Genomic DNA, 19,730 nt, shown 5'->3' on the forward strand with positions numbered 1-19,730 from the left:
ATATTAGGAAGGTGTTCCTAATGTTTTGTACAATTTATAAAACACAGAAAACTCCAGAAGGGTGCAATTGCGGCCCGCAATTCGGGGGGTTCCTGCATGTGGCCATTCCTGCAGCTGCAAGAACACTTTCTTTATAATTCTATTGGTTCATTTTTAAGCTAGGTACACTAGCGGGATGCGCTCCAGTACAGTAGGTGGCGGTAATGTATCATAACATTGGAAGAAGAGGCGGGGGTGACAACGGTAGCATAGATAGAACAAGGAGCAGTTAGGGTAATATATAAATATCTTTGACAGTAGCTAGCTAGCAGTGTCCTTCGTCCCCACCCGTCTCGCACCGCTTTCCGGAAGTTCTGTTAACGATGGCAGGTGTTCGGCAGGCAGTCTAAGACACTGTGTGCTAGCTAACTAGGAGGACTACAGTACACAGCAGGTGGGTGAATTATTTATTTATTTTTTATTTAACTAGGCAAGACAGTTAAGAACAAATTCCTATTTACAATGACGGCCTAGGAACAGTGGGTTAACTGCCTTGTACAGAGGCAGAAGGACATATTTATACCTTGTACGCTTGGGGATTCAATCTAACAACCTTTCAGTTACTGGCCCAATGCTCTAACCACTAGACTACCTGCCGCCCTAATGGCTGGCCGCAATCACACTCTATTGGGAAAATCACGTTTTTGACTGCCCTGACAAAACGGCTGCATTGGACCTTTAACTAATTTACCATGATGTCACCAGGGCTGCCTTCAGACGTTTTTACGTTCTGGAATATTCAATTGAATGGAAACAGTCCTGTCCTGAACGAGCAGTTTAAAAACGGGGAGGGGTTGTGGGTTAGGGAATGATGTCAGCATGGCCTCTTCTCTTTTAAAACGTCACTCATTGCTTCAACCCACACCCATCAAACCGGATGAAACACACCTCAAAGTCTGTTCAAGAACGTTTTGGGGGGGGAAACGTGTCGTTCAGTACCAACCATTCAAGCGAACTGAACCCACCTCTAGATATAGAACAGGAATAGAACAACAAATGAACGTTTCGTGTTTTTCAGGTGAGTAGTATATTCATCCTGCGATCTACCTGTGTTTGGTTGCGCAAAAGCATTGCGTTTACTTGTCGATGACGGGATAAGCATGGTGTGAATCACGGAGGTGAGTCAAGTCTAGTCTTTATCATGTTGAAGCAATTTCTTGGATATTGGGTAAATATCTCTAAAGACACCGCCCTCCTGTCGCAACGTAATATTCACTGACTATTTTACAAGTTTGAACAAGAGGATCGAGCATGTTTCATGTTGTCTGTCGACTTATTTTGAAACCAGCATGTTATTACCCGTTTCATTGCAAGATAACATTTTTGAAGCTGGCACAAACATTACATAGGTATACTACAGCTAAGTCGCGTGTGTGTTAGAGAGAGTCCTCTGAGATCGGAACTGAATCTTCCTCTCCGCCCCCCAGGTAACTCAACAGATATAAGCACCAGAGCAGCGGCTTAACAAGAGGACTCATATATAGACCGCAGTGAGAAGACACGATGGCAGAGAACAAGATGGGGCCAAACATCGGGGCTGGGGCTGGAGGTTTTGCCAAACTGGTACAAAAGTCATTGAATCGAGCTCAGGAGAAGGTAAGCAACTAGTGAACCGTGGCATCTCCGTTACCCTGTAATCAAGATAGCCTAAAGAATTGTGGCAATTCTACACGACTATCCGTGTTATTTGGGCTACTTGAACTAGTGATGCTCAAGTTATTGGCCTGTTTATGCATATTGATATTAAATTATTATGGTGACAGTAGGCCCACGTTGTCTGTTACAGTAATACAATTTTTTCAGACATTGTCTATCGATGCTGACTGTTGTCTGGGGGTTTAAGTATTTCATCTGTTTGAAGAATCATTATGCTGAATGTAAGCCTTGATGTTGATCTCCCGGCTTAATTCCTTGAGACAAAAATAAACCCAGTTCAAACAATATTCCATTGACCTTTTTTTTGAGCTAGCCTATATCAATTTAGTTGTCTATTCCAATAGAAATCAGCTGAATTAACTCTCTCGCCTTTATGGAGGAATTTCCATGGGCTTTGTCAGTATTAGTTTGTTAATTCCTTTTTGTTGATGTTTTTGCAAATGCCACTTCCTGCCTCTGCTGTACACTTCCTCTCCCCTGCTACTCTTACTCGGTGGCTTTGTGGTTCACTGCTTGGCCTGGGTTCTGCTCTGCTAGTTTCACTTTGCTGCTGAAACCCTCAAAACAGAACAGAGAGTGTCGTTTGATGTGTTGTGTCAGATATTGTAGTGTATGTCAAATTAAATCGGTTCAGTTGTGCCCAAGTTCCTTCCTATCATTTGGGGTCAACCACAGAGGTCATTTTTGGGAAGGGGAATGAGAGAAATGATGTTGGCCTCTGTATAGAAAATAGTGTGGCCCTTATCCTATTACAGTTCACTTTTTAACTCGTTGATTAGAATCATTATGGAATACAACGTAGGGCCTAGTATAATGTAAGTGCGATTGTTAGTACCTCACACTGGTCAACCTCAACAACAGTACCTGTTTAGAGACTCAAGTCTTTTTAATGTTAGCTGGTGACCTATCCACAGGTTTCAGACATGTTTGTTTTCATCTTGTCATAGGTCATGCAGAAGCTGGGTAAGAACATGGAGACAAAAGATGAACAGTTTGAGCAGTACTCCCAGAACCTTCTCAAACAACAGGTACCGATGGCGATGTATGCATTGTCTTCAATCAAAATAAACGTTCAACCATGTTATTTTTGCAAAGCCTATTAGATTCTGAGTACGGACATTGTTTGTATGAGAACTATTTCTAAGATGCATACTTTCAGTTATTCCGAACTTGCACATCATAGGGTGTCTTGCACTACCGGTGCTGGCACAGCAGCAGATCTATTAAATCTGCGTTCCAGCCGTATAAGCAGTTTACATTTTTTTAATCATTAGAAAGATTGCTCAGAAAATCAGGTGTTTGAATCAGCGTATGCAGACTTCAATTTTGACCTTACGCCAATTTAATATAAGCAGAGTAAAGTTTTTACATGGCTATTGCTATACTCGGCCTACTGCCATAATTAGTGTAATGTCGAATTATTAGTGTGCATGTTAACATACTGACTGATGCACATCGATACAAACTTTATGTAACTTATATTAGGTAATGAGTCGTACTTACTGTTGGTTGCTCAAGTTTTCATAACAATCGGAAATCGGGATTTTTGGACACCGATTTGGCCGATTTTTAAATAAATAATCATTTTATTTTTTATTATATTTTTTTCGTTTAATTTTTTTACACCTAAATTTAACTAGGCAAGGCAGTTAAGAACACATTCTTATTTTCAATGACGGCCTAGGAACGGTGGGTTAACTGCCTTGTTCAGGGGCAGAACAACAGATTTTTACCTTGTCAGCTCGGGGATTCAATCTTGCAACCTTACAGTTTACTAGTCCAACGCTCTAACCACCTGCTTTACATTGCACTCCACGAGGAGCTTGCCTGTTACGCGACTGCAGTAAGAAGCCAAGGTATGTTGCTAGCTAGTATTAAACTTATCTTATAAAAAACAATCAATCAATCAATCATAATCACTAGTTAACTACACATGGTTGATGATTATTACTAGTTTATCTAGCCTGTCCTGCGTTGCATATAATCGGTGCGCATTCGCGAAAAAGGACTGTCGTTGCTCCAATGTGTACCTAACCATAAACATCAATGTCTTTCTTAAAATCAATACACAAGTATATATTTTTAAACCTGCATATTTAGTTAATATTGCCTGCTAACATGAATTTCTTTTAACTAGGGAAAATGTGTCACTTCTCTTGCAAACAGAGTCAGGGATACATGCAGCAGTTTGGGCCGCCTGGCTCGTTGCGAACTGTGTGAAGACTATTTCATCCTAACAAAGACAGCCGACTTCGCCAATCGGGGGATGATTTAACAAAAGCGCATTTGCGAAAAAAGCACAATCGTTGCACGACTGTACCTAACCATAAACATCAATGCCTTTGTTAAAATTAATACACAGAAGTATATATTTTTAAACCTGCATATTTAGCTAAAAGAAATCCAGGTTAGCAGGCAATATTAACCAGGTGAAATTGTCACTTCTCTTGCGTTCATTGCATGCAGAGTCAGGGTATATGCAACAGTTTGGGCCGTCTGGCTCGTTGCGAACTAATTTGCCAGAATTTTACGTAATTATGACATAACATTCAAGGTTGTGCAATGTAACAGGAATATTTAGACTTAGGGATGCCACCCGTTAGATAAAATACGGAACGGTTCCGTATTTCACTGAAAGAATAAACGTTTTGTTTTCGAGATGATAGTTTCCGGATTCGACCATATTAATGACCTAAGGCTCGTATTTCTGTGTGTTTATAATTAAGTCTATGATTTGATAGAGCAGTCTGACTGAGCGGTGGTAGGCACCAGCAGGCTCGTAAGCATTCATTCAAACAGCACTTTCGTGCGTTTTGCCAGCAGCTCTTCGCAATGCTTCAAGCATTGCGCTGTTTATGACTTCAAGCCTATCAACTCCCGAGATTAGGCTGGTGTAACCGATGTGAAATGGCTAGCTAGTTAGCGGGGTGCGCGCGAATAGCGTTTCAAACGTCACTCGCTCTGAGACTTGGAGTAGTCGTTTCCCTTCCTCTACATGGCTAACGTTGCTTCGAGGGTGGCTGTTGTCGATGTGTTCCTGGTTCGAGCCCAGGTAGGAGCGAGGAGAGGGACGGGCGCTATACTGTTACACTGGCAATGCTGAAGTGCCTATAAGTACATCAAATAGTCAAAGGTATATGAAATACAAATCGTATAGAGAGAAATAGTCCTATAATTCTTATAATAACTACAACCTAAAACTTCTTACCTGGAAATATTGAAGACTCATGTTAAAAGGAACCACCAGCTTTTATATGTTCTGAGCAAGGAACTTAAACGTTAGCTTTCTTACATGGCACATAATGCACTTTTACTTTCTTCTCCAACACTTTGTTTTTGCATTATTTAAACCAAATTGAACATGTTTCATTATTTATTTGAGGCTAAATTTATTTTATTGATGTATTATATTAAGTTAAAATAAGTGTTCATTCAGTATTGTTGTAATTGTCATTATTACAAAAAAATATTTAAAAAAATCGGCCGATTAATCAGTATCGACGGTTTTTGGTCCTCCAATAATCGGTATCGACGTTGAAAAAGCATAATCGGTCGACCTCTAGTCTCTTCATCCCCTAAGTCACATAAGGACCATATTCACACGACTGAAACTTTTTTGCATTGCTAATTTAATGGATTTAAACTCCAGGCATTTGGAACGGTGGTCTTCCTTGCACTTTGTTTACATTCTTAGTAAACATGTCATTTTACTGGCTGATATGCTGTCAAATGGCTTACTGACTCTAGCCACTGGTCAGTCACTCGTTTGGGAAAAAGCACTTTATAACAGATGTTTTGTCTGCTTAATAATTTTGTTTTTACTGTCCTTGTGTTGGTCAACCATACAAATGTTCTCCGATAGATTCAGTTTATATCTTGAAAGTGAGCCATATCTGACGTTAGGTTAACCGTTTAACTGCCCTCAGAGCTGTGTGCCATCTTAAATCGCCGTGTTTTGGGGCATTTCACCAAATCAGCATGTATCATTTGAGAAATAGTCATTAGTCTGAACATTTTCTCCGAAATAATTTTAATAAATTCCATGACGACCTGTCCGTTAACCTCTGACTTTTCTCAGCTCTGACCAATTTTGTGCATGCCGATAACATGACATGTCACAGGAAGGAGCTCCACCCTTAGACAGTTTTCACTCTTATATCGCACTTCTATTGCGAAACCGAGTAGGACGCACCCGTGATATTTTCACCAGACTGTCTTGTGTAAAACAATATCCTCCTTTATACTGAAATGTTTTTAAAGTCATTGGTTTCTCTTGCTCCTTGAAGCACAAAAATATAACCATTTGACTTGTTTTTGAAGGGACAAATTGAAATGACTCAAGTGTCACTTAATACTCGTACACTTTGTACTGTTATTGTTTGTGAAATGTTTCCAAAATGTGACTGTACAACTTGAATTGTGAAGTTCCTGGTCTCTTATAATGTTTATGGGAGATTTATCTTCTATAAAGGTGAAGTCAAACTGGAAAGGGTCTTTTGATGGATGTTCTCACTGTAAGGAAATATAACCCCCTCATAGAAGATTCTATCTTTACAACCAACAGAATGATGGCGGCAGGCTATTCAAAGAAGTCAAAGCATACTTCAGTGCAGTGAAAGGTAGGATCTGTCTACATCTCAATCCATAGCAGCGGTTGCTCTCGGGCATGAGAGCACCTACGGCCCTAGATCTGATTAGTCTAATCAAATACATTACCGGTTTCTTAATTGAAGAAAAACAGGTTATAGACTCAGTACTTATTTGTAGTGTTGCCATGCACATTTGGGCAGTTCAAGCTGCCATATTCTGGTCAAAACCAAATATCAAGTAATTTTTTTTATATATAGGTATTTTCATGGCCAAAAGATCTGAAATCATTACTTTGGTCTTCTTTAAACTGTTTAATATAGTAGGAGGGCTATATCTTGTACAGTAGTGTTCAACTTAACACACTGGCCAGTCTTTTTTTTTAATTTGATGTTATTATTTTTTGTTGTTGTGTAAACTGACCATACTTTCAAAACCTCTCTGGTAGCATAACTGTCAATTTATAAAAACAAAGAACTACCAGCCATTAAAAAGGGCAGACTCTGCAAATGAACGGGTTATTAATTTGAGCAGGAACAATAATGTGTTTTTGTTGTTGGCGCTACCATTTGCATACCACTTCAAGTGAAGCCCGTCTTGTTTTGACCTTTAAGTGTAGGTGTAGCCGACTCTGCAGTGTGCCCCAAAACCATTTCATCTAAATGTGCCGTCCATGCTGATTTTTGTCATACGAGCTGTGTAAAGGCCAAAAGCTTAGTGCTATTCATTAGTGCACACCAAAGCAAAACGTTTTGCAACAGAAAACAAGCGTTTCTTATTGGAAAAGTTCATGTTCTGTTTCCATCAGTTTGGTGCCTAATGAATACAACCCTAGTTTCAAACATTCAACCCACATCCCCAGACTCTGACCCTTGGTCTAGCTAACAAGGTATCTGCTAGGCAAGCTACCCATCTACACATCTCTACTTTCTCACTTGGCTGTCCTGAACAATAGCTATTAGCTTTAAAGTGTCATCTAAATGCATTAGTTTTGCTCTAGTTCACACGTTCCTTCTGTCCTTCTCCACAGTGATGCATGAGACTTCCAAGCGACTGTCCCAGACGTTAAGAGATGTCTACGAACCTGACTGGCAGGGAGGAGAGGACCTGTCTGTCATCATGGAGGTGGGCCATAGATGGGTGTTTTCAGACAAGTGGATTTTGTTGTAGACTAGAGGAAGAACCCCTGACGAAGATCTATTGACCAAAATGTTGGTCTGAGAACTATTAAATAAGAGCAGAGTATACAAAATACCAGTCTGTTGACCAGAGTTTCATTTTCAGACTACAGTTAGGCAGAAGTGCTTTTCATGTTTCAGGTGAGGCAGTTCTTTCGGTGTGTATTTATAATAATTGTTAGTATACACTGACACGGTGGCTGGATTCATCAGGAAGTCTATAGGGGATTTTCCCACTGTACGATTAAAACCTATCCGATCCAGAAACCATGGATAGATGGCAGCATTCGCGCAAAAATGAAAGCGTGAACCACTGCATTTAACCACGGCACGGTGACTGGGAATATGGTGGCGTACAAACAGTCAGTATAGAGACAAAGTGGATTCGCAATTCAACGGCTCAGACACCAGACTTATGTGGCAGGGACTCCAGACAATCATAGATTATAAAGGGAAAACAAGCGATGTTGGGGACATCGTCTTGCTCCCCAAAACAAGCTAAACACCTTCACCCACTTCAAGGGAAACAGTACTGCCGATGCAGGCTACCGTGAGCTCTCGTGCTCTGTGGTTAACATGAGTAAGACATTTTAAGTGTGTTAACCCTCGCAAGGCTGCCGGTCCAGACGGCATCCCTAGCCTCATCCTCAGAGCATGCACAGACATATTCAATCTCTCCCTATCCCAGTCTGTTGTCCACACTTGCTTCAAGATGTCCACCATTGTTCCTGTACCCAAGAAAGCGAAGGTAACTAAACTAAATGAGTATTGCCCGTAGCACTCACTTCTGTCTTCATGAAGTGCTTTGAGAGACTAGTCAAGGATCATATCACCTCTACCTTACCTGACACCCTAGACTCACTGCAATTTGCATACCGCCCCAACAGATCCACAGATGACGCAATCGCCATCACATTGCCCTATCCCATCTGACCAAGAGGAATACTTATGTACGAATGCTGTTCATTGACTACAGCTCAGCCTTCAACGCCATAGTACCCTCCAAGCTCATCATTAAGCTTGGGGCCCTGGGTCTGAACCCTGCCCTGTACAACTGGGTCCTGGACTTCCCGACGGGCCACCTTCAGGTGGTGAGGGTAGGTAGCAACACATCTGCCATGCTGATCCTCAGTGCGGGCCCCACAAGGGTGCATGCTCAGCCCCCTCCTGTACTCCCTATTAACCCATGACTGCGTGGCTATGCACGTCTCCAACTCAATCATCAAGTTTGCAGACGACACAACAGATGTAGGCCTGATTACCAATGACAAGACCACCTACAGGGAGGAGGTGAGGGCCCTGGCGGAGTGGTGCCATGAAAATAACCTCCATGTCAACAAAATGAAAGAGCTGATCGTGGGAAACAGCAGAGGGAGCATGCACCCATCCACATCAACAGGGCCGCAGTGGAGAAGGTGAAAAGCTTCAAGTTCCTCGTCGTACACATCACTGACAATCTGAAATGGTCCACCCATACAGTGTGGTGGAGAAGGCGCAACAGCGCCTCTTCTAACTCAGGAGGCTGAAGAAATTAGTCTTGGCCCCAAAGACCCACTCTAATTTTTACAGATGCACCATTGAGCGCATCCTGTCGGACTGTATCACCGCATGGTACCACAGGGCTCTCCAGACGGTGGTGTGGTCTGCCCAACACATCACCGGGGGCACACTGCCTGCCCTACAGCACCTGGTGTCATAGGAAGGCCAAGAAAATCATCAAGGACCTCAGCCACCCGAGCCATGGCTTGTTACCCCGCTACCATCCAGAAGGCGAGGTCAGTACAGGTGCATCAAAGCTGGGACAGAGACCGAAGCTGTTTTTCAGTCTCAAGGCCATCAGACTGTTAAATAGTCACCACTAGCCGGTACCCTGCCCTGAACTTTAGTCACTGTTATTAGCCGGCTACCACCCGGTATTCAACCATGCACCATGGAGACTGCTACCCTGTGTACATAGTCATTGAACACTGGTCACTTTGATAATGTTTACATACTGTTTTACCCACTTCATATGTTTGTACTGTATTCTAGTCAAGGCCATCCTGTTCAACTATTGCTGTACATATTCTTCAGATATACTAAATATTCTATCCACATACTGTCCATAATGTCTAAACATCCCATCTCACTCACAGACGCACAAACAAACAAACAAACTGGTTGGTTCGGGCCCTAAATGCTGATTAGACTGTAAACTCCTTCCAGACTCACATTAAGCATCTCCAATCCAAAATTAAATCTAGAATCGGCTTCCTATTTCAAAACAAAGCCTCCTTAACTCATGCTGCCAAACATACCCTCGTAAAACTGAAAATCCTACCGATCCTTGACTTTGGCAATGTCATTTACAAAATAGCCTCCAACACTCAGCAAACTGGATGGAGTCTATCACAGTGCCATCCATTTTGTCACCAAAGCCCCATATACTACAACATCACTGCGACCTGTATGCTCTCGTTGGCTGGCCCTCACTACATATTCGTCGCCAAACCCACTGGCTCTAGGTGTTCAATAAGTCTTTGCTAAGTAAAGCCCCGCCTTATCTCAGCTCACTGGTCACCGTAGCAGCACCCACCCGTAGCACGCGCTCCAGCAGGTACAGTTGAAGTCGGAAGTTTACATAAACTTAGGTTGGAGTCATTAAAACTTGTTTTTCAACCACTCCACAAATGTATTGTTAACGAACTACAGTTTTGGCAAGTCGGTTAGGACCTTTTCTTTGTGCATGACACAAGACATTTTTCCAACAAGTTTACATACACTAAGTTGACTGCCTTTAATAAACAGCTTGGAAAATTCCAGAAAATTATGTAATGCTTTAGAAGCTTCTGATAGGCTAATTGATATCATTTGAGTCAATTGGAGGTGTACCTGTGGATGTATTTCAAGGCCTACCTTTAAACTCAGTGCCTCTTTGCTTGGCATCATGGGAAAATCAAAATAAATCAGCCAAGACCTCAGACGAAAAATTGCTGGAGGAAAAAGGTACAAAAGTAACTATATCCACAGTAAAACGAGTCCTATATCGACATAACCTGAAAGGCCGCTCAGCAAGGAAGAAGCCACTGCTCCAAAACTGCCATAAAAAAGCCAGACTACGGTTTGCAACTGCACATGGGAACAAAGATTGTACTTTTTGGAGAAATGTCCTCTGGTCTGATGAAACAAAAATGGAACATTTTGGCCATAATGGCCATCGTTATGTTTGGAGGAAAAAGGGGGAGGCTTGCAAGCCAAAGAACACCACCCCAACCGTGAAGCACGGGGGTGGCAGCATCATGTTGTGGGTGTGCTTTGCTGCAGGAAGGGACTGGTGCACTTCACAAAATAGGTGGCATCATGAGGAAGCAAAATGAGGTGGATATATTGAAGCAACATCTCAAGACATCAGTCAGGAAGTTGAAGCTTGGTTGCAAATGGGTCTTCCAAATGGTCAGTGACCCCAAGCGTACTTCCAAAGTTGTGGAAAAATAGCATAAGGACAACAAAATCAAGGTATTGGAGTGGCCATCACAAAGCCCTGACCTCAATCCTATAGAACATTTGTGGGCAGAACTGAAAAAGCGTGTGGGAGCAAGAAGGCCTACAAACCTGACTCTGTTACACCAGCTCTGTCAGGTGGAATGGGCCAAAATTCACCCAACTTATTGTGGGAAGCTTGTGGAAGGCTACCTGAGACGTTTGACCCAGGTTAAACAATTTAAAGGCAATGCTACCAAATACTAATTGAGTGTATGTAAAACTTCTGACCCAGTTGGAATGTGATGAAAGAAATAAAAGCTGAAATAATTCATTCTCTACTACTATTCTGACATTTCACATTCTTAAAATAAAGTGGTGATCCTAACTGACCTAAGACACGGAATTCTAACGAGGATTAAATGTCAGGAATTGTGAAAATTTAAACTCAGTTTATTTGGCTAAGGTGTATGTAAATTTCCGACTTCAACTGTAGACTTTTCTATTGTGTTATTGACTGTACGTTTGTTTATCCCATGTGTAACTCTGTTGTTTTTGTCGCACTGCTTTGCTTTATCTTGGCCAGGTCGCAGTTGTAAATGAGAACTTGTTCTCAACTGGCCTACCTGGTTAAATAAAAACAATTTAAAATTGGCTGACAGCCCTGGTATATCAGACCTTATACCATGGGTATCACAAAACGTTTATTTTTACTGCTCTAATTACATTGGTAACCAGTATAATAGCAATAAGGCACCTCAGGGGTTTGTGGTATATGGCCAATATACCACGGCTAAGGGCTGTATCCAGGCACTCCAGGATGCTTCGGGGCCATATACCACACCCCCTCGGGCCTTATTGCTTAAATATTACACACACTCTGGACTCCGACATTGCTCGTCCTAATATTTCTAAATTCAATTTTTACTTTTTAAATTTGTGTGTATTGTTAGATATTACTGCACTGTTGGAGCTAAGAACGCAAGCATTTCACTACACTGGCAATAACATCTGCTAAATATGTGTATGTGACCAATAACATTTGATTTGCTTTTGGCAAATATTTCTGTTGTATAGTAGAAAGCAGCCTGAAGGTTTATTTATAACATTTTATTTTTCACTACAGAGTGAGGACTTGCTGTGGAATGATTATGAAGAGAAACTAGCAGACCAGATAGTTCGCACCATGGAGAATTACACTGGACAGTTTCATGAAGTCAAGGTAGTGTCTGATTATAATCTTATCAATTGTTTCTGGTCCGATAGAACTAGTTCACGTCAAAACTCTTCTCTCCCCATGTGTTTACATTGCTGATTGGTCCTACAAACAATCATGAGAGACTAGTGCCATGTGGCTCATGGGAATTGTGCTCAGAAATATCGCTTCTCCCCCTGCTTCTTAGGAACGAGTAGCCAAACGTGGTCGGAAGCTAGTAGACTATGATTCCTCACGCCACCACTTGGAGGCGCTGCAGAATGCCAAGAAGAAAGACGATGCCAAAATCACCAAGGTGTGTTGAAAATTAAATGTAAATTGAATCTATACAGCTTTTTTTTGTTCTTTGTCTATGTATTTGGATAAAGACACAAAGCATTTGGACTCTGATCTCTCTGATCAGGCAGAGGAAGAGTTCAACAAAGCCCAGACTGTGTTTGAGGAAATCACCAAAGAGATGAGGGAGGAGCTTCCTGTTCTCTATCAAAGGTGATGTCAATGGACCACAGCACATTGGGGTCGTGTTCATTAGGCACCAAACGGGGAAATAGGGAGGGGCTACTGTTGCTCTAGTATAACAGAACATTTTCCCTCTTGTCTAAAGCCGGATTGGATGCTACGTGACCGTCTTTCAAAACATTTCCAACCTGAGGGATGTCTTCTATAAGGAAATGAGTGTGGTAAGCCTGTTTTTCCTACATTCTGATATGGATGTTATTCTCCCAAAAAGAATAAAACATCACAATATATTTAACACATCTTTATCACAGATCTAAATCATTGACTGTATGATGTAGTATAGTATCTCGCTGTTCAGATGAAGAAATGTACTGCAAGTCAACTGGTATTGACTAATAGAATAACCACACTTGATTGCAGCTGAACCATGAGCTTTACAGCGTGATGAAGAAGCTGGAGACTCAGCATTCAGGAAAAGCTTTTATCATCAAGGGCCTTAACAGGTCAGTGTTTCAGATGTACCACTTTTCTTTAACCCCTTATAGTCTTTATTATGTGATAGTTGGTGGTAATATAGTCATGTGAGAAGTTTGAGAATTTATTTAACTTTTTATTCATTCATTTTCCATGTAGAAAAAATAAATATACTTTAATTTGAATAGTTTTCTTCTCATCAAGTCTAGAATCTGGCATCTAAGAATATCCAACCTGCTAACCAGCCAGATCATCTCACCCTCTATATCCTCTCTTAGCACCAAGTCCAAGAAGAGAAAATCCCTGGTCATCTCAGCGCCCATCCCCTGTAACACAGCCTTCCCCTCGGAACACACAGCTCTCCACGCATCCACAGCCCCGGAGAACGGCAAAGAGACCTGTACCCAGAGCATCCCTGAGGAGCCTGCTGCCATCTCAGGAGAGGCTGACGAGGGCACTGGCACGGCGGACCCCAGCGTCTTCACCTCCGAAACGTCCGACTTCTCGGACGAGCTGAGCTCCAACGGCACCACCACACCCAACAGACGGTCGGCGTGCGACAGCGACAACGGGGTCGGGGGTGACGTCGCTTCAGAGGGTCTGAGTGACCTCCAAGAGGGCGGTGCTTCGGAAGAGCAGGGCCTTAGCCAATTGCAGGACTCCTCTGCCATAGAAGAGCAGGTTCAAAGGTCAGAGGTGACCTCTGGAGGTGAGGTCATTACCAGTCAGAAGGCTGTGGCTGAGTCCACAGAGAGCGAAGTCCCACATGACACTGACCAGGCTGATCTTCCAGAGCATGGCAAAGCGAAGGCTCCACCGTGTCCTGCGCCACAACTTTCCTTACCCCCCTCTGTGAGGCACTCCTTCCCCCCTGCAGAGGCCAGCCAAGTGGAGGTGGTGGAAGAGAAGGGAGAAGGAGCTTCCCAGGCGCTGCAGGCAGGTGACACAGAGAGCACTGGAAATGACTCGGACTCCCAGAATCCACCTGGTTTCATTTACAAGGTGATTCACTTTGCTAGTAATGGTATTCTCTTTATAATATATTATAGTGTGGTGTGTGTGTATATAGAGTCTATTGTCCGAACAGTCTTTGAAATGTAGATGTTAGTCAATCAATTATGAAGGCCATGTTTTTGGATAAAGTGAGAAGACCTCAGTGTTTCACATGCCTGAAGTGGTGTAAATATAAATGTATTAATTAATGACTAGCTCAGTGCATTAGGTATCTATTGCCAGCACATACTGTATGGGCCCAGTCCTAACTTGAGACTCCATTGACATCAGTACATGATTTACAATGCAAACAATTTAAGCTTGAGCCTTACATGAGGGAAGTAAAGTCCTTAGCACTTTAATTCAAAATGTTATATTTTGATGAAACATTTGTGCTGAGTATTTATCTAACAAAGTTGTTTATGTGGTGGTGTGATATCAGGGAGTGACGCTGGAGGGTCACATTTCAGAAGACGGCACACTGCAGTATGACGTGGAAGACGTGATTCTTATCCTCGCCGACACAGAGGAGAAGGTGTGTGTATGCATGTATATACAATATTTGTATTAATGTTAGCCTGTCTCCTTGGTGTAGTTTAACTTCCAAATAGGACCACTAAGTAAGTAATACTAAAGGTCATAGTCTTAAACTGAGCACTGAATTTGAACAGTGCATCAGACTGTAACACCGAATTTAAAAACAGTTTCCCCACATGCATGTCACTTTAGAATTATTGGGATTTTCAGCACATTATGTATATGTAGCAAGTTGAGCCAATATATGGTATTGCTTTGATTTTGTTGACACTTTCATGGTTCCCTTTTTATCAAGATTTCAGAACTGATCCTTTATTCACAAAGCGTCCCAGAGTAGGAGTGCTGATCTAGGCTCAGTTTAGTCTTTAAGGACATAATGAATGAGAACGGGGACCTGATCCTAGATCAGCACTCCTACTTTGAGACACGTAATGAAACTTGTCCCTGATCTCTCTTAAAAGGTGAGTAACATGGTGTGTTTTTGTTAACCTTTACCCCGCTACAGCAGGAAGGCATGGCCAAGGTGGTGAGGGAGAAGACATGTATTGAGCAGGGAGATCTGTCAGAATGAGCCAACTTGTACCTGTCATTTCCTGTCTTCCCCTCGAGCTGTGGGGACCCATTCAGTGTTCATGTGCTAGTCAGAACATTTCCGACTTGCTAACTGGTTGTAGTGGTACACGTGCCGCGTTCAACCAGTTTGCAAGTTGGAAATTTCAGAGTTCCGATTAGCACAGCGGCACACACAATGGCAGTGGACGGAGATGGTATGGGTGTGGAGGACTACGTAAGAAAAGAAAGAGGATAAACAGGAACACAAGCCCGATTTAATCACACGCTTCCGTGTCTCAACTTGTTGGAAGATACCGATGAGTGTCATACTTACCGAGAGAATGTTCTTTTGTTAACACATGTTTTTGATATACAGTATTTTGGCCTTGTTTGTTATCATTGTGTAAGCCTTGAAACTGTGAAACTTATAGAAACCGTTTTTTATTTTTTATATCGATGCCATTGAAAGAGTTGTAGTTTAATGAAGTCATATGTGAGAGAGGAGGGGTGTTGTTGAAATGGCAAAAAGAAAAGGATTCTTACTGTTGTAATAGGTTGCATGGGTCTGCTTTAGCTTGGTTACTTAAGCAATAAAGCCCGAGGAGGTGTGTTATAGGGCAAATATACCACGGCTAAGGGCTGTCCTGATGCACGGCGCAATGCGGCGTGCCTGGCCACAGCCCTGAGGTGTGGTATATTGGCCAAATATACCACAAACCCCCTGAGGTGCCTTATTGCTATTATAAACTGGTTACCAACGTAATTAGAGCAGTAAAAATATGTTTTGTCATACCCGTTGTATCCAGTCTGCTATAAGCCAATCAACATTCAAGGCTCGATCCACCCAGTTTCTAATATTCCATATGCCCATGAGTAGTCAAGCCCCTGTGTATCACATGTTACAACTCAAGGTGGCGCCAGTGGTCTAACAAACTACAGAGGTTACCCATTTTCACTTGAGGTGCTTTCCCATGATTTTTTTGTTGTTGTTGCAGTGATTGTGAATATTAGTGTTAACTTCATGGCCGACCTTGAAACGTGGTGGAATAACCTCATTTTGTACCAGATGCAACCTATGTCAAGAGAGAAAAGGATGGTACACCGTCAATTCACTTAGGATAATTCCAAAGAATCTGACAAAATAGTTACTCTAAATCGGTTATTTATTTATTAATATATAGTTACCATTTATTTGACTATTTTTCTAAACCGGTGTATTCAATATTTTCAAATGAACAACATTTTTCTAAGTGTAATACATAGCAGAATATCAAAAGTATTGAGACAAAACAGTAAAATCCAGACATTAAATGCTTTTTAAAATTAAAGCTGAAAAAAAAAAGTTAAACGTTATTGTACTATTTACTTAATAAACAGTATCTGTCAAAGGTTTGGACACACATACTCATACCGGGGTTTTCCTTTATTTTTATTATTTTCTACATTGTAGAATAATAGTGACGACATCAACTATGAAAGAACACATGGAATCATGTAGTAACCAAAAAAGTGTTAAACAAATCAAAAATATATTTTATTTTTGAGATTCTTCAAAGTAGCCACTCTTTGACACACTCTTGGCATTCTCTCACCCAGCTTCATGAGGTAGTCACCTGGAATGCATTTCAATTAACAGATGTGCCTTGTTTAAAAGTGAATTTGTGGAATTTCTTTCCTTAATGCGTTTTAGCTAATCAGTTGTGTTGTGACAAGTTAGGGTGGTATACAGAATACAGCCCTATTTGGTAAAAGACCAAGTCCATATTATGGCAAGAACAGCTCAAATAAGCAAAGAGTCCATCGTTACTTTAAGACATTTAAGACATCAATCTGGAAAATTGTAAGAACTTTGAAAGTTTCTTCAAGTGCAGTCGCAAAACCATCAAGCGCTATGATGAAACTGGCTCTCATGAGGACCGCCACAGGAAAGGAAGACCCAGAGTTACCTCTGCTGCAGAGGTTAACTGCACCTCAGATTGTGGCCCAAATAAATGCTTCATCAACTGTTCAGAGGAGACTGCGTGAATCAGGCCTTTATGGTTGAATTGCTGCAAAGAAACCACTACTAAAGGACACCAATAATTAGAAGAGACTTGCTTGGGCCAAAAAACACGAGCAATGGCCATTAGACTGGTAATCTGTCCTTTGGTCGGCTGAGTACAAATTTGAGATTTTGGGTTCCAACTACCGTGTCTTTGTGAGACGCATAGTAGGTGAATGGATGATCTCTGCATGTGTGGTTCCCACCGTGAAGCATGGAACTAAATGACTATCGCCCCGTTGCACTCACTTCCATCATCATGAAGTGCTTTGAGAGACTAGTCAAGGATCATATCACCACCACCCTACCTGATCCCCTAGACCCACTCCAATTTGCTTACCGCTGCAATAGGTCCACTGACAATGCAATTGCCATCACACTGCCCTATCCCATCTGGACAAGAGGAATACCGATGTAAGAAAGCTGTTCGTTGACTACAGCTCAGCATTTAACACCATCGTACCTTCCGAACTTGCCATTTAAGCTCGAGACCCTGGGTCTTGACCCAGCCCTGTTCAACTGGGTCCTGGACTTCCTGACGGGCCGCCCCCAGGTGGTGAAGGTAGGAAACAACATCTCCACCCCGCTGATCCGCAACACTGGGGCCCCACAAGGGTGCGTTCTCAGCCCTCTCCTGTACTCCCTGTTCACCTATGACTGCGTGGCCATACACGCTTCTAACTCAATCATCAAGTTTGCAGACGACACTACAGTGGTAGGCTTGATAACCAACAATGATGAGACGGCCTACAGGGAGGAGGTGAGGGCCCTCGGAGTGTGGTGACAGGAAAATAACCTCTCACTCAACATCAACAAAACACAGGAGATGATTGTGGACTTCAGGAAACAGCAGCCCCCCCCCCCCCCCCCCCATCCACATCGACGGAACAGTAGTGGAGAAGGTGGAAAGTTTTTAAAGTTCCTCGGCATACACATCACAGACAAACTGAAATGGTCCACCCACACAGACAGCGTGGTGAAGAAGGGGCAACAGCGCCTCTTCAACTTCAGGAGGCTGAAGAAATTTGGCTTGTCATCTAAAACACTCACAAACATTTACAGATGCACAATGGAGAGCATCCTGTCCGGCTGTATCACCGCCTGGTACGGCAACTGCACCGCCCTCAACGGCAAGGCTCTCCAGAGGGTGGTGCGGTCTGCACAATGCATCACCGGGGGCAAACTACCTGCCCTCCAGGACACCTACAGCACCCGATGTCACAGGAAGGCCAAAAAGATAATCAAGGACAACAACCACCCGAGCCACTGCCTGTTCACCCCGCTATCATCCAGAAGGTGAGGTCAGTACAGTTGCATCAAAGCGGAGACCGAGAGACTGAAAAACAGCTTCTATCTCAAGGCCATCAGACTGTTAAACAGCCATCACTAACATATTGAGGCTGTTGCCAACATACAGACTCAAATCTCTGGCCACTTTAAGAAATGGACTTAATAAAGGTATCACTAATCACTTTAAATATCGCCACTTTAATGTTTACATATCCTAAATTACTCATCTCTTATGTATATACTGTATTCTATTCCATCTACTGTATCTTGCCTATCCCGCACGGTCATCGCTCATCCATATATTTATATGTACATATTCATATTCATCCCTTTATGTTTCTGTGTACAAGGTAGTTGTTGTGAATTTGTTAGATTACTTGTTAGATATTGCTGCATTGTCAGAACTAGAACAAGCATTTCGCTACACTTGCATTAACATCTGCTAATCATGTGTATGTGACCAATAACATTTGATTTGAGGTGGAGGTGCTTTGCTGGTGACACTGTCTGTGATTTGAAAAAAGTCATAAACTAAAAGTTAATCTAATTTCAACCAGCTTTGTAAAAATTGAAATTAGGGTAACACTTCAACTTAAATATATTGACTTAAACTGGCTAAAAGGTTGTTACATCTTATTTCAGTATAATCAGAACTACAGTTGAAGTCGGAAGTTTACATACACTTAGGTTGGAGTCATTTAAAACTCGTTTTTCAACCACTCCACAAATTTCTTGTTAACAAACTATAGTTTGTGAAGTCGGTTAGGACATCTACTTTGTGCATGACACAAGTAATTTTTCCAACAATTGTTTACAGACAGATTATTACACTTTTAACTCACTGTATCACAATTCCATTGGGTCAGAGGTTTACATAAAGTAAGTTGACTGTGCCTTTAAACAGCTTGGAAAATTCCAGAAATAATGTCATGGCTTTAGAAGAATCTGATAGGCTAATTGACATCATTTGAGTCAATTGGAGGTCTACCTGTGGATGTATTTCAAGGCCTACCTTCAAACTCAGTGCCTCTTTGCTTGACGTCATGGGGAAATCAAAAGAAATCAGCCAGACCTCAGAAAAAAAATTGTAGCCCTCCACAAGTTTGGTTCATCCTTGGGAGCAATTTCCAAACGCCTGAAGGTACCACGTTCATCTGTACAAACAATAGTACGCAAGTATAAACACCATGGGACCACGCAGCCGCCATACCACTCAGGAAGGAGACGCATTCTGTCTCCTAGAGATGAA

General features: G+C 42.1%; 1 protein-coding gene across 5 annotated transcripts; it reads left to right on the forward strand.

Annotated features, from left to right (window-relative positions):
• The first annotated feature begins 880 nt into the window (after positions 1-880).
• On the forward strand, positions 881-16,558 carry LOC115150152 (bridging integrator 2). 5 transcript variants are annotated; one of them, XM_029693123.1, is made up of 13 exons: positions 881-1,157; positions 1,467-1,635; positions 2,643-2,723; positions 6,260-6,314; positions 7,313-7,407; positions 12,046-12,141; positions 12,323-12,430; positions 12,539-12,624; positions 12,740-12,815; positions 13,015-13,097; positions 13,347-14,070; positions 14,504-14,596; positions 15,104-16,558. In XM_029693123.1, the coding sequence occupies exons 2-13, from the start codon at positions 1,543-1,545 to the stop codon at positions 15,167-15,169; spliced, it is 1,656 nt and encodes a 551-aa protein (XP_029548983.1). In that variant the 5' UTR covers positions 881-1,157; positions 1,467-1,542; the 3' UTR covers positions 15,170-16,558. The 5 variants fall into 5 exon arrangements, with proteins under 5 accessions (XP_029548983.1, XP_029548981.1, XP_029548985.1 ...); XM_029693121.1 differs by having other exon boundaries at positions 881-1,057; XM_029693125.1 differs by having other exon boundaries at positions 881-1,057; positions 15,107-16,558.
• Positions 16,559-19,730: the final 3,172 nt, after the last annotated feature.

Source organism: Salmo trutta, chromosome 16, assembly GCF_901001165.1.
Source record: "Salmo trutta chromosome 16, fSalTru1.1, whole genome shotgun sequence".
Lineage (NCBI taxonomy): Eukaryota > Metazoa > Chordata > Actinopteri > Salmoniformes > Salmonidae > Salmo > Salmo trutta.

Bases quoted from the DNA above. Each gene is read 5' to 3' on its own strand.
- LOC115150152 (XM_029693123.1), top strand. From the start codon at position 1,543: ATGGCAGAGAACAAGATGGGGCCAAACATCGGGGCTGGGGCTGGAGGT. The intron at 2,724-6,259 runs GTACCGATGGCG...TACAACCAACAG, and splicing joins AGAACCTTCTCAAACAACAG to AATGATGGCGGCAGGCTATT. The intron at 13,098-13,346 runs GTCAGTGTTTCA...ATCCTCTCTTAG, and splicing joins ATCATCAAGGGCCTTAACAG to CACCAAGTCCAAGAAGAGAA.